This window comes from Brachycentrus maculatus, unplaced genomic scaffold (assembly GCF_059751285.1).
Source record: "Brachycentrus maculatus isolate JH-2025_06_01 unplaced genomic scaffold, ASM5975128v1 h1tg000089l, whole genome shotgun sequence".
Classification (NCBI taxonomy): domain Eukaryota; kingdom Metazoa; phylum Arthropoda; class Insecta; order Trichoptera; family Brachycentridae; genus Brachycentrus; species Brachycentrus maculatus.
Genome location: NW_028280843.1, coordinates 400,061 through 417,279, shown reverse-complemented (window position 1 = coordinate 417,279; position 17,219 = coordinate 400,061). Strand labels below are relative to the sequence as shown.

The 17,219-nt window shown below is 29.8% G+C and overlaps 1 protein-coding gene across 1 annotated transcript in view; it reads right to left on the bottom strand.

Moving 5' to 3' along the window:
* The window catches only part of LOC148310681 (inactive tyrosine-protein kinase Dnt-like), a 107,190-nt gene that overhangs the window by 57,662 nt on the left and 32,309 nt on the right, over positions 1 to 17,219 (bottom strand). Inside the window, exons 6-7 of the mRNA XM_088257976.1 lie at positions 6,658 to 6,788; positions 5,097 to 5,230 (exon numbers count right to left, since the gene is read on the bottom strand). Of these exons, the coding sequence (XP_088114102.1) occupies positions 5,097 to 5,230; positions 6,658 to 6,788 (265 nt within the window). The remainder of the gene's footprint in view (positions 1 to 5,096; positions 5,231 to 6,657; positions 6,789 to 17,219) is intronic.

Below are 17,219 nucleotides of genomic sequence, written 5' to 3'. Positions count from 1 at the left end.
TCAAGTATTTGGCATACCTGATCGTGCCATGTTTTTCTCGGTCTTCCTCTGCTTCTTTTCCCACTAACATTCGCCTCACAAATTTGTTTTACCGTTCTTTCCTCACTCATTCGTTCTACATGTCCAAACCATCTCAACACACCTTTCTCAATTTTATCGATAGTGCTTATCCCAGCTTTGCATTCGTTCCTTATTTCACTATTCGCACATCTATCATACATCGTTTTGTCGCACATTCTTCTGAGAGATCGCATTTCGACTGCATTCAGTGTACTTTCATCCTTCTTTTGCCAACTCTATGTTTCACTCCATACATTAGAGTTGGAACCAGGACTCCGTTGTGCACTGCCAGTAAGGCTTATTAAATTATTCTTCTTCTAAAAAAACTTGTATTAAAGATTTCAAAAACTTTAATTCCATTCCATATCCGCACTAAGTGGTACATAGGGCACTGTATCGTATTGATGCGTTAAAATCTTAATTGTTATATACATGAAGGCAAGGTGGTCAATCCTGCACTTAACGTACAAGTCCGTCTCCGTAGAGTCATCACGCTCGGCTACAATGCTGGAGGTCCCGGGTTCGACTTACAAGGGGGGGGGGGTCAAATAAATATGTCATTTTTTCACTTGTATATTTATTCAATACTACCCTTTACTGGTACCTGAAATGGAGGGCTGATCACCTTCCATTATGACCCTACGTTATTATGATGTTAATATGCAGATACGTTAATATGCAGTTCCCTGTGCACCATCGGGTTAGTGGTCAAGATAACAAAGCAGTGTATATAACAATTACAGTAGTGTATATAACAGTGTAGATAACAATTATGCAGTGTTATATGCACCACCGGTACAAATAAGGATTCGAAGAATATTTCTTTAGTATATGACAAGTCGTAAGCACTGTTAATACCCAGACTTCAAAAAAAAAATTTAAACAAAAATATACTCCCGTTTTTCCTGTTCTTGGTTTTCCCATGTCGTGTGGCTGCCCTATATTCAAACATCCACACAAATTTATCGGTGTATACTTATATGTTAAGGTGTATTAGGGTTTGTACACACTTTCCAATTCAAGCATTATAATAGCACTAGCGCTGAGTGACATAATCGATTTCCTGCCGTACACCACGGTGTGGACACATCCTAATGATATTTACTCTGTATACATCTCAGTATGTGCGAAACCCAACAATTCAATCGGAAATTACTACATCGATGTATGTATTGCCCAAAAGATTGCAGCATAAATGATTCTATAATACTTATTTTGTGAATAATGATACTATTTTTTTTAAAGATCTCTAATATAATATAATAAACCATGTTATATAATCCGAGAGAAATTGCCTAAATCTAGTACTGCTGATATGAAACATTTGTAAAGATAATGATAGTTAATAATAATAAAACCCTCATCTGCACCCCAATGGTGCATAGGGCACTGTGTCATATTAACGCAGTGTTATCTTGATCGTTTATTAATGAAGGAAAGGTGATCAGCCCTCCGCTTCAGGTACCAGTCCATGGTAATATTGAATAAATATTACAGTGAAAAAATCACTTATATTTATTTTACGAGTAGCCGAGCGTGCTGACCATTACACTATGGAGGAGGACAGACTAATGATAGTTAATTTCATGAGTATTTTTTCAATCTGATTCCATATTATAAAATATGGAATCGTATTGAAAAAAAAACGTAATTAATTTATTGGGAACAATACAAATCCACTTTAATTTTTTAGACATATAAACTTAATGTGCTAAAAATCCTTGTTCATAATAAGTAAGGAAAAAGGCAACTAGTAAATTGAAGGTATACTGGCAAAAAACGTTAACTCTAAAATCCATGTTATTTAAAGCTTTTAGCCTGAAAGCCACTTTTAAACTCAAAGTTGACTTTTAAAACCACATATACATGGCTTTTTAAACTACTTAGTCTACGTTGCCAGTTTAAAGAACGATGAAAACTTTATAATATCCGTCATTAAGTCAAAATTGCATAATTTTAAATTAATGTTTTTTGCCAGTACATCCATGAAATATTAATAAATAAAAAATTGCTTACGTGTATAGTCGTACGACTCGGTGAAACGATTAATTATTCCTCTTCATAACTGATTGTTGTTTTATCAAATTCCACGAATTAATATTGCAGACCGTTTGTGAAAATTAGCAAAGCGACTGATAACATCACAGGCCAATAATTATGAACGGCCCGCCGATTCGCTATGAAATTATTCTTTGTCCGACTGTTCGGGATTCTCTCAGTCGGGAAATAATAACGCACTGGAACCCCATGTCTGCCACCCTCATGCGTTTTGAAAAATATCCTATTCAAATTCTACGTTATTTTATAAAGTATGACATAAAAATAATAAAATAAACAAATTATTTTGACATCTTACAGTGTCATATTATTTGTCGATTCAGCATTAACTTTGTGGAATGCTGTTTATAAGTGATATCACATAATGTGAACGATGAACGGTGATGAGAGTTTCTTGAATGTATTTCGCAGATAATTTTTGGCGTGTTAAAAAACTTTATAAAATAAAACTAGAGCTTAATTTTTAATCACTTTTTTATTGGTACCTTTCTCCAATGTTGATTAACTTAATAATTAAACAATTCACTTTATTAAACACGACTAGTTTCGAAAAGTGCAGCTGTTTTCATCGACAGGTGATTACTAAAACTATGGTTTAAATTACTATGGTACAGATTATTTATAGATCCACTATATGTCTTTCCCTTATTCCCATACATTTGTAAAAAAGATTGATGCAGTATTATATTTATAGTAAACTATACAAAGGTCTTTACACTATACAGAAGTCTCATTCAATGTTGCTCCTAATCTAGTAGTTAAGGTTAATAAATATTTAAAAATAATATTTTCAAAGACCAAATATACACTTTGAAAAATATATTGAAGTTTGATGTGTAGAAGAACTAAAGACACGGAAATGAACAGGAAGATTGAATGATTGTATAATTTACAGCAAAAAAATAGATAATGCGTATTAATTATTATAAAATTAAATTACTTCCTAAGACTAAGAAATAAATTATTAACGTTTCAATTAAAATACCGTTCCTATGTGAACGTGTTGTAATTAAATAAGGATGAATCTTCCAATAAAGGCGGGAATTAATATCCTTCCTTCCCAAAGTGAGAGAGGTATCGCATTTAAAATACAATTCAGCAGAGCCGTCTTAAGGAGTGAGCTAAATCTATTAATCTATTAAATTCTCGGAATTACTCAGTGTGTAGGTGCGAACGGGTACCGTTTACTCCGGGAACCATTCATTATTCGTGATATTAAGAAGCGTAGTATCAAATTCAATGCATAGAAGTGACAATTTTTTGCAAGTCCTTGTGTGAGACATTTTGTACATTTGTGTTGATTGAAATTAAACATATTCTCAATATTATTAATATTTGAAGCATTTACTTTGTGGTTAGACATTTTTACTTTTTTTAACACTAATATTACAAACAATTTTGGAAAAAAATATAAAAGTAGATATTAAACAATATCAGATCTGAGATGGGATAACGTTGTACGTGGTAAAGTTTTTTTGATATATCATATAGGTACACTTGTTTTATAACTTATTCCAATAGTACAATAAAAGAAAAAACGATTATTGCAAACGTAAGGAGGATTATTCTATACGTGCTGTCTTATAAAAATATGCGTGTTTTTAAAAAAATATATCAGTAAATATTTTTATAAGCCTCCACTTATTCGGTTTTAGAAACAAAATACACTTTAAAAAATAAATAAATAAAACATTAAGAGGAGATACAGAGAGCAAAAAAATCAATAACAATAAAAAAGTGAAATAAAGGGAAAATAAAATATAATAAAATTATTCGATCTAATTAATTAAATTGTACACAAATTTTCAATAATTTAGTAAAGTTTAAGTAGAAAAAAAACGCACTGTAACATAAATATACATAAAAGTACATGTGTATATATATATATATATATATATATATATATATATATATATATATATATATATATATATATATATATATATATATATATATTATATATATATATATATATATATATATATATATATATATATATATATATATATATATATATATATATATATATATATATATATATATATATATATATATATATATATATATACATATATATATATATATAATATATATATATATATATATATATATATAATATATATATATAATATATATATATATATATATAAATAAATACACATTAAACATATTAAATTCTCGACAAGTAGCCATCGATATGTAGAAAAGTCGAATTCACACACATTCACACCTGATCTGTATTTAAATTCTTCGGTGGATTTTTAACTTAATAAAACTTTCACTTTGTATAGTTATATATATTATGACATAAAATATATTGTGGAAGGGTTTTTTGTCTTAATTTCAAATAAAATAGCATTAAAAATACAAAGTAAATATCCATAGAACAACGCATATTAAAATACATAGTAAATATTTAAATACTTGTACTCCGCATATGTATATTGAACCTTTTTTATCTTAAAATATTCGTTTATCGATTGTAACATATATTATGATAATTATTTAACACTTTTATCGTCATTATCTAGAATTCACAGAATTAAGTCCAACAAACATCCGGCTGACACGTTAGAAGACGATCACAGAAATAATAATTATTGATAAAATATTTTTACTTTGCATCAAAAAAGTAGATGAAAATTTGTATTTTTTTGTTGATTAAATCTTACTTTGGTCGATGTTTTCTGTTTGATATTATTTATTTATTGGAGAACCAACAAAATATTTTCAACATTTTAAGTGTGTCCAAATACTTGTTCACAAAAATTGGATTATCTCTAATTACAGGAGTTATTTTTATATTATTTTTTGACATTTCATCAAAGATGAAAAGGTGATAGAGAAACGAACAATGCGGTTTAGTTTAGTATGAAATGAATTCGGGATAGAAAAAATAAACGACACATCCGGGAAAACGATTATTCGAGGACCGATAGATAGAGGTTTCACTGTATTGAAAAAAGGCCTTTACTTACCTGGGAAATATTAGTGAGATTTTCAGAAGGGCAGTATGTGCTCGTAGGAGGAAAATATGCAGGCGGCTCTGGGCGAGAATAAATATGCCCACTCAGCTGTGTTGTGGCGTAGGGTGATGGAGATCGTCGACTCCCTAAGCAATAAAAATACCCTTTTATAAAAATCCTCCAACTACTTAAGGTTATTTTTGTAACTGCAGACAGTTGGTAGAATTCCATTTTGAATTGTTGGGTAATACATATAGCCAAAATAAAACAAGGTTTGTTGGATTGAATTCTAAATTTATTTATGTGTATGTTAATACGTGACGCGTTTCGTCTTCTTAGGACATTATCAAACACTCTATTCGTCGTGACGCGTTTCGTCTTCTTAGGACATAAATAAATGTAGAATTTAATCCAACAAACCTTGTTTTATTTTGGATATATTACCCAACAATACTTAAGATTATCTACATTTGTATCTCATACTAACGTTTTAAAATAAGGTGTTACTCGAATTATTTTTACATTTTTTTTCAATCTCAATATAGATGAAGTAGAATATGGAAGTATATGTATTTACATGACTTATGACCTGTCATAGGCTGGTTAAGTGAACAATGTACGCAGGTGCAACATTTACCATTATACCAATGGTTGACAACCACAGTACTCAAATTTTTGGAACTCCTAGATATATGATCAATTTCATGACATAGTACATATGAGTTTACAATAGCCATCTATGTTAGATTGAGAAAGCTTTTATTTAGCGGAGACCACTTTTGTTGTACGCAATCAGGTTGTCGATCGTGGTTGTGAAGCGAGTAAATTAAAATCGTGGGTAGAGGTAAAAATGTTGCAAGCGTGTAAAGTCTACCCAACTACGCCACGGCGCCTGTCAAATGATGAATCTTTTTTAATCTAGTATACGGCGTACAGAGCGTCGTAATTTACTAGAGTACTTGATATTTGTTTGGTCAAGGAGATAATGATGGGCTAAATGTATGGATATATTTTGTATATTAAATGCAAGTTTATTAATAATTTGAATTATACGGAGAGTGTTAAATGTATGGAGTTTCATAAACATGGTCAGATTCATGTATTAATTTTAAATCAAACAGACATTTTTTGAGTCTACTAAATTGTATTATTTAACAAAAACACATAAAAAATTTATATTGTGACGATTGTTTCGCCTTGTTAGGGCATTATAAAACATTCGTTTGATAATGCCCTAACAAGGCGAAACAATTATGTGTTTTTGTTAATTAAATACAATTTAGTAGACTTAAAAAAATTGTGTTTCATTTAAAATTAATACATAAATTAAAAAATGGAGTTCTACGAATTGAACGCCAAATCAATAAATAAAAAAATAATAAAAATGGTCAGATTCATCAGAAATTTATGCATAGAATAGAGGCAATAAGGCAATAAGAAATTTACACATAGAAAACATAACTAAAAGCACCTTCAAACAAGTCAAAAATTTATTTGCACTGTTCTTTGGCAAATAGCATCCAAATGAATGGAGGACGGCGGATGTCATAGATATGAATATGAATTGACTAACCGAGTGGAAACTTGTGAATGCTTGCAATAGTGGCGTACGAACCACTTCCAGCACTGGCCGGTCTACCCAGAGCGTCCAATCGGATGAACACGTTACCATGGCTCCCATAAGCTGCGGTCGTGTAGCTAGTGCTAGAATAAGGAAATAAAACATAAAATAACATTTCAGAAAACAAAACAAATAAGGGGTTGATATTTACCAACGCAATCGAAATTCATTGCTTATATATCCCAAAATAAATAATACTGGTAACTGTTGACAAAATAAAAATTGGCATGATCTTTCGTAAATTTCGGCGAAGAGAATCATTAAAAGAAGAAGAATAAACCCAAAATAATAAGAGCATAATCATCTACCTCTAAAATAAAATAATGAAAATAAAACTGTCTAAAAAAATTATTGTGTTTTAAAAGCATTAAATTTTGAGAGTTAAAATTTGATAATAATTGACTTTAAATATATATAGATTTTTTTTAAATATTCCATATGTAATATCGCTCACTCCTTTCAAGAACGTCATAAATCAAAAAACTTGCTTTTTCAGGAGAACGTTTTTTATGTTTAAAAATATAATACAATGTATTAAAAATAAATATCAAGCAACTTACTGAACTTTTTACTGTGCAACAGATCTTTTTAAGTAAAACCTGAAGGTTTTTTCTCCACTTGAAAATTTTTTAGTTTATTTAAAAAATAATTAAACGATACCTTTTCTTCAAAATGCAAAAACAACATTTTCTGCCCTGTAGCAGGTAAATATTAAGTTAAAAATATGCCGCTTTTGCTGGGATATAGTACATTTTTTGGGCATTCCGAAAACATGCACAGCTGAAAATTGACGATTTTCGATTTATGACGTTTTTGAAAGGAGTGAGCGATATATAATAAATACATATAATAGCTTATTGAACAAAGCCTGCGTTAAATCGAAATAAATGTTTTTAAAATATTACAATAACTTTAATATAATACATCGACAATATTTTGCTTCACAGTAACACTTTATTAATGTCCAGACAACCATTTTATTTTTTTTGGTAATTCTCGCTGAAGAACAATTAAAAATCATAGCATTATAAATTTTATATTGACTTGACCTTGTTTGGTTTGTGGAATATTCATTTACAAAATTAATTGACTTTATTTGAATGACGTTCACATTTTGATGACGACACAAATCCTCGCTTTATTAGTCCTGCATTATTGGCGCATGCCTCATACTTACATTGAAACTTTATTTATTTATCATTTTGTTAGGAGACATTAAAAATGTTTTTTTTTTTAATATTTGATTTATCAATGTAAATATTCACCTAAAATTTTCCGAGTGAAATCGAGTTTATATTCGAAAAAGTTTTTCCGAATTGGCCCGAAAAGACCCCAAGATCAAAAATTATTAAGAGGAAAAACTTTTAACGAGTTCTTTTCGATAAAAAAAATATCTTCGGTATAATCGAGAGACAAAAAAAGGCGCAAGATTCCTTATATTGTGATGCCCTTACCCTGAAAATACCTAACCCTAAAAATGCTTAGAATGCCTCGGAAGGAGGTGTTTAATTCAGGTTCGCGCGTTTCTATAAGGGGTGTGCAAGTTTTAAAATATCAGAATTCAAATGATGATTTGTATACATTGATGTGTGATATTCAAAATCGAATAAAACACTAAAACTGAATTTCTACAAAACTAACCATCAGGGGTAGGCAGAGAGAAAAGAGAGCCACACCAATCTGTATTTGCACACAATCTACGGCTCTTCCACATTCATGCATCTCTTCATGCACACCCGCCGATTATTCCAACTCCTGACCTGACCATTTTCAATTTATTTGAAATACTTTGGTTTAATAATTAAAACATAAAAATAATAAGATAAGTATCAAAATCAACCCTAGTAAAGTTTTTTTTAATATGGAGTATATGCTCCAATAGTTCCGAATTGATTTAAAAATCCAATAGTTCATCACAGCATATGAGAATATCTTCCAACTCATACATAGTACCTATGTAAAAACTAATAAACTCTTCTTATCAAAAGAGTCTTAGAAGTTGTGTGGCCTAAAGCTAGCCAAAATAATAAAAATATCTCATGTACATACATGCACAAAAAAAAATTCGAATTTTATAAACAATAAGTATTTTTGCCGGCTAAAAACCAAATGAGTTTTTATAAAAAAAGTGTAATTTATTTGATTACTTAAATAAGAATTTAAAAAAAAAACATTATCCATTAACATGCTTATGTAAGTCTTTAATTTGACATTTGTGAACAAGATAGCTGCAGTATACAAACAGATTGATAAAACGCGCACAAATGTGTATCAACACTGGCGGCATCCATTTGCCGAATATCATCTTTTCCACTTGACAAAAAAATTGTTAAAGTCCAAACAAAGATTTCCATTACTCAAAATTTTTTTTTTTCATGGTAAATCCGTTATTCAAAACGAAATTGTATGATCAACTTTGCGCCATCTAGAATTTGTTTCTATATTGCAGCTGTCTAGGTCACAAATATCAAATATGATTGATGTACAACGCCATTTGCAAAAATTATAACATTTTCATGTGATTAATTGTGCGCCACATTGAATCATGCGATTTAATTTTTAATAATGAATATCAAAATGAGATAAAAGATAATGGCTACATTAATCTTTAAAAAATAACATATTGAATACAGGGAAATTTGTCTATTTATAAAACTTTATCGTATGCCAAAAGTCTTTATCTTGTTTTTGATATATTTTTCTTATCGCCAGCATATAGAGCTGTGTCGAAAAAAATTTTTCAATCAATTTTACATATATTTTTCATTAGATTAAGTTTTGCACTGACGTTTCTTGGAATAACTACATTTAAAAAAAAAAAACATTGATTATAGAGTTATTTTTTTCCATTTCAGTTTCATTTAACCATTGACCGTATTTCGTCATTACCGACATCATTAGAGTAATGAGAGGCTAAAAAAATATATTCACAACATACCAAGGATTAAAAATAACAATATTAAATCAAATAAAATAAAGGAATCTATATTGAGATTTCAAAAAATAATAATGACAAATTGTATTTAACTGGAAAACATTAATGTTTTTTAGGAAAAATAACAATTTTGGTACGCCACATGAACTTTTCCATCATCATTAACACCTACGCGACAAAGTATCGGATTCGCCGTAGGGTGTCTGTTTTTCGTGGCACAAAGACCCATTAATCGTCGGGTGGGCAAATTAGTGTAATCGGAAACGCCATAAATATCAGCTTATGGGGACGGGGTCCTTATTCTAGGAGGAGTAGCATATAGTACAACCTCTATGGAGCAGTGGTCTCCAACCCCCGGGCTGCAGACTTCAAGCGGTCCGTGAATCAAATGGTAATCAAATTAAGAATCAAAATGACATAAATATCTAACATCTCCAAAAAATTGTAGATTATTCAGTTTTTTATGATTGTCCAATAAAACCCTTTTACGCTAAATTACCATTGACACAATACCATTGAAGTAAAAAACGTGACTTATCAACTCAAATAAACTACCTAAAAAAAAATTAAAAATGATAAGATATCTAAATTCTAAAGAAATTAATACCCATTAGATGTTAATCTTTAAAAAAAAGAGAAAAGATAAAGACCATTATACCATTGATCAAATAAAACAATAAACATTTAGCTAAGTCTCTTTTTTGGAGAGGCACAGCGAAACTAAAATTATAAGTTTTCCAGGTATATAAATGTGTAGAAATCGTATTAAATTGTATTAAAAAATGTATCTACAATTAATTTAAAAAATAATAGAAAAAAGTAGCAAATCTTAGTCACAACTAACGTCAAGAAAAGGCGATTCAGCTCGCTTGGCCGTGTACTCCACATACCTCCCGAGAGCCTTAATCAAGCTTGCCTCTTATACAAAGCATCAGGTTCGCGCCGTCCAGGACGACCACTGCTGACAATTTGTCGGCAATTCTCGTCAGTACTTCGGGACGCGAATCTAACTTGGGAGGATCCAAAGAAGCTGGCAGCTGACAGAAAAGCTTGGACAGAGTTTATGGACTCTATATTCTCTACACAAGGAGCGGATATGGTTTAAATAATAAAATAAATTATTTAAATTAAATAAAAAAAATCTGTCTGAGAAAGGTGCTTGACTGAAGGCCAATAACAGGACGCAGAAGAGTGGGTAGGCTCCAGACAAGATAGCCCGATGACATAATCTATAAACTGGAAGAGAGTCACGTCCAACAGAGAACTGTGGAAGTCCAAGAGGGAGGCCTTCGTTCAATACTGAACACAAGAAGAAAGCTGAAGTAAGTATATAAGTATGTCCGTCGCCCTCAGCAGACCGCTGTAAAATGATCAAACATTGACCGGTCCGCGACGATAAAAAGGTTTGGGTCCACTGCTAGAAAGGATGCCTCGTGCCTAGTAACCAGGGGAGAGGGTGGAACCTCTCAAGGCTAGAGATAAACCCAATCCGTTTCTAGGCCAACTTGAAAACGTTGCAAGATTGGCGAAACAGGTAACTTAGAGATGAAAAACCTCGTGCCTTATTTTTTTTAATATTCTTTTATTCTCAGTTATATTTTCTCATTTGTTTCTTTTAAACATGCTTCTAACCTATTTTTTTTTTCAATATTTTCTCGTTTGTTATATTTTCTCACTTGTATTCTCAGTTATATTTTCTCATTTGTTTCCTTTAAACATGCCTCTTACCTAATGTTATTTCAATTGTTTATATTTTCTCGTTTGCTACATTTTCTCATTTGTATTTCATTTGTATTCTCAGTTATATTTTCTCATTTGTTTATTTTAAACATTCATCATACCTTATGTTTTTTCATTTGTTTATTTTAAACATGCGTTTTACCGTTTTTTAATTTCTTTTTGGATTTGCATATTTGTATATATTTATTGTTTTATATTTTGCCATGTATTAGTTTTGTTTTTTTTTATTATTTTTTTGTAGGTAACTGTCTGATTTGTATTTCAGTCTTGTTTATTTTAATCCCATTTCCCAAAATGAGTAGTTGAAATTACTTATCGGGAATATTATATATGTATGACTTGTATCCGTAATGTTTTGAAATAAAATTATATTTATATATATATATATATATATATATATATATATATATATATATATATATATATATATATATATATATATATATATATATATATATATATATATATATATATATATATATATATATATATATATATATATATATATATATATATATATATATATATATATATATATATATATATATATATATATATATATATATATATATATATATAATATTTATACATACATATATATATAAATACATAATTACAAAAATTTCTAATTACAATAATTATTGTCTCGCCTCCATGGCATAATGGTAAGCGTGTTTGGCTACCGTGCTGGAGGTCCCGAGTTCGATTCCCAGGGTAGGTTGAAAATAAATATTGGTAATTTTCCACTCTAATATTTATTTAATATTACCCTGGACTGGTCCCTGAGGCGAGGAAGTGATCACTTTGCCATCATGTAAGTGACGATCAAGATAACACTGCCTCAATACGGTACAGTGCCCCATGCACCTTTGAGTGCAGATAAGGGTAAGAAGAAATCTCACTGAGTTTTCCCGTACTATGGTCACATTTTACAATATTTATTTATAAAATCATAATTAGAGAAAATTGTTTATGTAATCAAATACGATATGACCGAATGATACGATCTGTTTCAGGTATATTTATCATTAATTTATTATTTGGCACTCCTTGTTTGCATTCTTTGGCGTGATATGTCATTCTTTGATAAGTTATTTATGGAAGCGAAACGTGGACTATCGGGCATGCAGAACATGTGGTAGGTACTACAGGCGCATGTTGAAGATTCATTGGACGGAATATTTTTTACATAGCAAAATTTCTAACAGATGTATATATTTAACACTTTCAATACATCATCCTTTTATTAAAAATAATTTGAAAATTTCAATATTTTTGGACTTGCATATTTAATATGATATCGGCGCAATTTCGAAAGATTTAATTTACGAAATAATGTTTATGAAAAAATAAATAAAATATTATTTTTATTTCAAGCATTTTCGTGATTTTCCATTTTAATTATAGTAAACAAAATGCTTTTTTTTATAATGGTTTCCGAAAGAATGTTGTCAGTTATTTACATATTGAATGGGAAAAAAAACATTTTTCCTTAATTTTCTAAAAACTTTCCAGCGAAGATTTAAACTCATTGATTAACAAGAGAAGCAATTTGTACCGTAGTGAAATTGACAGATCTTAATTACAGCAGTGTCCACTGATGACAGCTCTTGTGATGGTATGTAAAGTTTGGCTGGTTGCAGCGAATACAGTAATGACTCGCTGTAAATATTTATGAATGCGACAGAAACGAGAAACCACGTTAACTTCGCGAATAAGGGGCCCTAATTGCGAATAAAATAAAATAACAGCTTTTCTCTGGATCCTCTCTAGAAAAGAAATTGCTTGAGCTTATGAGTATGTCGAAATAAGCTGCAGTTTCGATATCAGAAAGCTTATTTTGATAATTGAAGCTTTAAAATTATTGTGGATATATCAAATAAAAATTAGTGACAATTACGGAAATTGTCATTTATTTATTTTTCATCATAAACATAATAACAAATAACTATAATAAACTATCCTTCACTGGCTTGTCCCATGCCGAGGGCACAAACTACGACATGCAATTAAATTTTGCAATATATTTCAGATCCACCCATCTCTATTATTTATTTATACATAGCTCTTTTGATCATAGTTATGGTATTGAATGATTTTATGTACAATGAAAGCAGGTTGTACGACTTTATTATATTATAATCAACGTTCTTTTGACCAAAAGAGGTATGTGTTAAGTTTTGATTGACAGTATGTACGTTTCAATAAATTGCGATTTCTGTACATTTTTCATACTTGTGAAGATTTTACAATATTTCTTCATTTCATCAATTTAAGATTATTTTATATATGACAAAAGAGTTATAACAGTTAACCATTTAAGTCTCAATTTTTTATTTTTAGAAAGTAATTAAATTCAAGTGAAAAGCTAAGATAAGATAAGATAAACAAAAAAGTACATCCTTCAGATTCTATAATGATTTTACAAAAACAAAATGATACACCGATAAATTCTTACCAAATTATATTTGGGTATTTTAATAGTTTCCTTATAACAAGTAAAAAAATACCAAAGAAATGCCTGTATACATTTGAAATAAAATAAAAAATTAAGAACAAAAAAGATTGTATTATATGTTTAATTAAGTACAATAAATAAATGTCCGCCTCTGTAGTGTAATGGTCAGCACGTTCGGCTACCGTTCTGGAGGTCCCGGGTTCGATTCCCAAGGGGGTAAAATAAAATATAAGTGATTTTTTCACTGTAATATTTATTCAATATTACCATGGACTGGTACCTGAAGCGGAGGGCTGATCACCTTTCCTTCATGTGTAAACGATCAAGATAACACTGCGTTTATATGACACAGTGCCCTATGCACCATTGGGGTGCGGATAAGGGTTTAAAAAAAAATGTTCAGTGTAAGTTCCTCTCTAAGGACAAGAACTAAGTCTCTTTTTTTGTGAGGTACAGTGTTACTAAAATAAGGAATTTAAAAAAAATAAATACCTAGTTACCTAATTTAAATCTAAAAAATGTTAAAAATATACAATAAATGAAGAAAACAACTAAACATAGACTAAAATACGCGAACTATTAAATGGCGAAAGCCATCAAGAATAAGATCAAGTAAAATTTACCGTAAAAATAGACATATTTATAGTGACAGTACTTTTAAATGAAATCGGTACATCATGCCAGACAATCGAACCATCTTACTTTCATGAATGGAAACCAAAATAAGAATAATATCTGTTTTCATATAATTTTTTAACATCTCATTAAAGATGAAGAAGAATATGGAAGTCTGGGTATTTACAGGGCTGACGACCGTCAAAGGCTGGTTTAAGTGATCACTTTACACACCTGTAACCTTTGCCAATTCTACCCATTATTGACAACCACACTACTTAAATTCTTGGAAGTTCTATATATATGAACCAATTTTGAAACATTATTCTTGAATCACTAGAACTTCGCTAGAGACATCTATTGGTGAGATGAAAAGTAGATTTTTACTGAGCAGAAACTCTTATATTAGTATGTGAGGTCCGAATCCTGGATTATAATCACACACATGAGAAACGCCAGAAAATATCATTTTCATTTTTATTATTTATGCTTATAATTTTACCACATATATATTTTTTTTAAATTCCTGTAATTGGAGATAATCCAGATTTTGTGAAAAAGTATTTGAACATACTCAAAATATTGTAAATATCTGGTTTATTTAATTTATTGATTTGGAATTAACTTTCTGTAATGACACGTAATTGTTTTTAATTAAACACTTTATTAATTATATAAAACCCATTATGTAGTTTATTAATTTTTTTAATAATATTTGTTTTGCATATTGGCATTAATGCGCTATTGAGACCGTTAATATTTTAAATACAGGAAAGGAACATAGACGTCTTAAAGCCGAGCAGCCTATCGCGCGAGTTAGGCTTATCAAAGGGTTGAAGAGCGCCATTCTGTCGCCGTATTCATTTATCCATTTATCATCATCGAATAACGGACGACGGTGACGCAACAAAACTCGATGCATCCCCTTACCCCCCGTGAGTAGTGAAACTCAATTCACACTAATACCACCAGACCACGCTGTATGTATACCAGGGGCTACAAACTCTTTATAGTTGAAATTAAATGACATTTCTAGGTTATCTGAATGGAATTGGATAACCTAGAAATGTCATAATGGACCTGGCATTTGGCTAACTGTTGATCATAACAGAACACACGTAAAACTAAACGTAACTCAGGGCGGACAGCTTCATGATAGCTACTGTCACTTGTCATTTTATTTTTTTTCGATTGCATTGATTTTTTTTCACACGTTTAATTTTACAAGCTTTGTAATTTTGAGATACTTCTATTTCGACTAGTTGATTATTTAACAATTTAATATTATTCATTATTTCGGAAATGTCAAAAGAAAGCAAAAAAAATTAATAATTACATGAAAAATTATTGAGTTTATATTTAAAAATGGAATTCTACCAACTAACTGCATGTACAATAAATATTATTAATATTTTTAAAAGAAGAAAAGCTGTTTATTTATTATTTTAGCAACCATATTTCCACTCTTTTTTTTTCTTGAATAAACTGAGTCTTTTATAAAAATAAGTGTTAGTAAAAAAATAAGCTAGTAATTGTTTTAAAAAGTTGGTGACCCCTGCTCTAGGGTATCATTTTCGTCCCGCTTCCCTGCGTTTCCCCTTCCCCGGTCATTCTATACATACAGCTCCCCACAATTACTATGGATATTCACTATGGTGTGTCACTATAAGGACTGCCAAAAATACCCATCAATATTCAGAGGGATGATATTTTCCTCATTCTACTTGAGTTTCAAAGTAAGATAAAAGTTTATACAAACTCAACTTCGAACACAAAACTCGCTACAAAGTTATTAAATTGAAAACATATTTATTTTCTATACAAAATAAGATTAATGCTTTAAATTTGATGTTTTACATTCTTCAAAAGGTGACAAAATATAAACATTATGTTTTAAACAAAATATATAATTTTTTCATTTATTGATTAGGCAGTAACTTTGTGGTAAAATCTATCCATTTTTAATTTAATTGAAAATGATGCGGAATACATCGAAACACGTGTCACAGTAGATTTTAAGAAATAGTGGTATTAACTAAGTACACATATCATTCTTTACAAATGTACCTGGGAAATAGATGTGATTTTTCATAAATATGTATCTAAAAAAAATCTTTGTTTTAGCGGCATTTGAGAGTTCTTGAAGTAGAATTTTATAAAATTACACTTTATGAATTATAAATAAAAACTGTAATTATAAAATATTCCCACTTTTACACGACGATAAAACATATTAATTATCTGTTTAAATCCTCATATTTTATTTGAATTCTAGATATATTCTCGTAAAAACCAGTTTTTTCAAATGGCTTGTTATACTCGTAAAATAATTTAGGGGTAAAATATACAATGAAACTTGACAAACAATCCGATACTGATCTTAAAAAAATACGTAATAAAATAAAAAAATTAATACAGAACTATTTTTTTTTATTTATTTTATATCATCGGAGCATAATACGTGATAAATAGGTAAAATAATTTATAGATGGGTGAAAACTGCTATAATAGAAAAAGATTAGATTCGAAAAATTGCTGTAAATTGACCGAAGGGTTGTATTTATATTTTCCACCGATTTTTCAACACATTTAAATAACAAGGGATGTCGTCTTCTCCTATTTCGATGATAAATTACGACAGTATGAGGTTAAACTCATATCCATTACATAACATCGTAACACCATGAAACAAAATAATAATTCTGCGAGTCTTCACGAAAATTACATCAAAATGTAAGGAAAATTATGCTACCAAATGTAACTTGT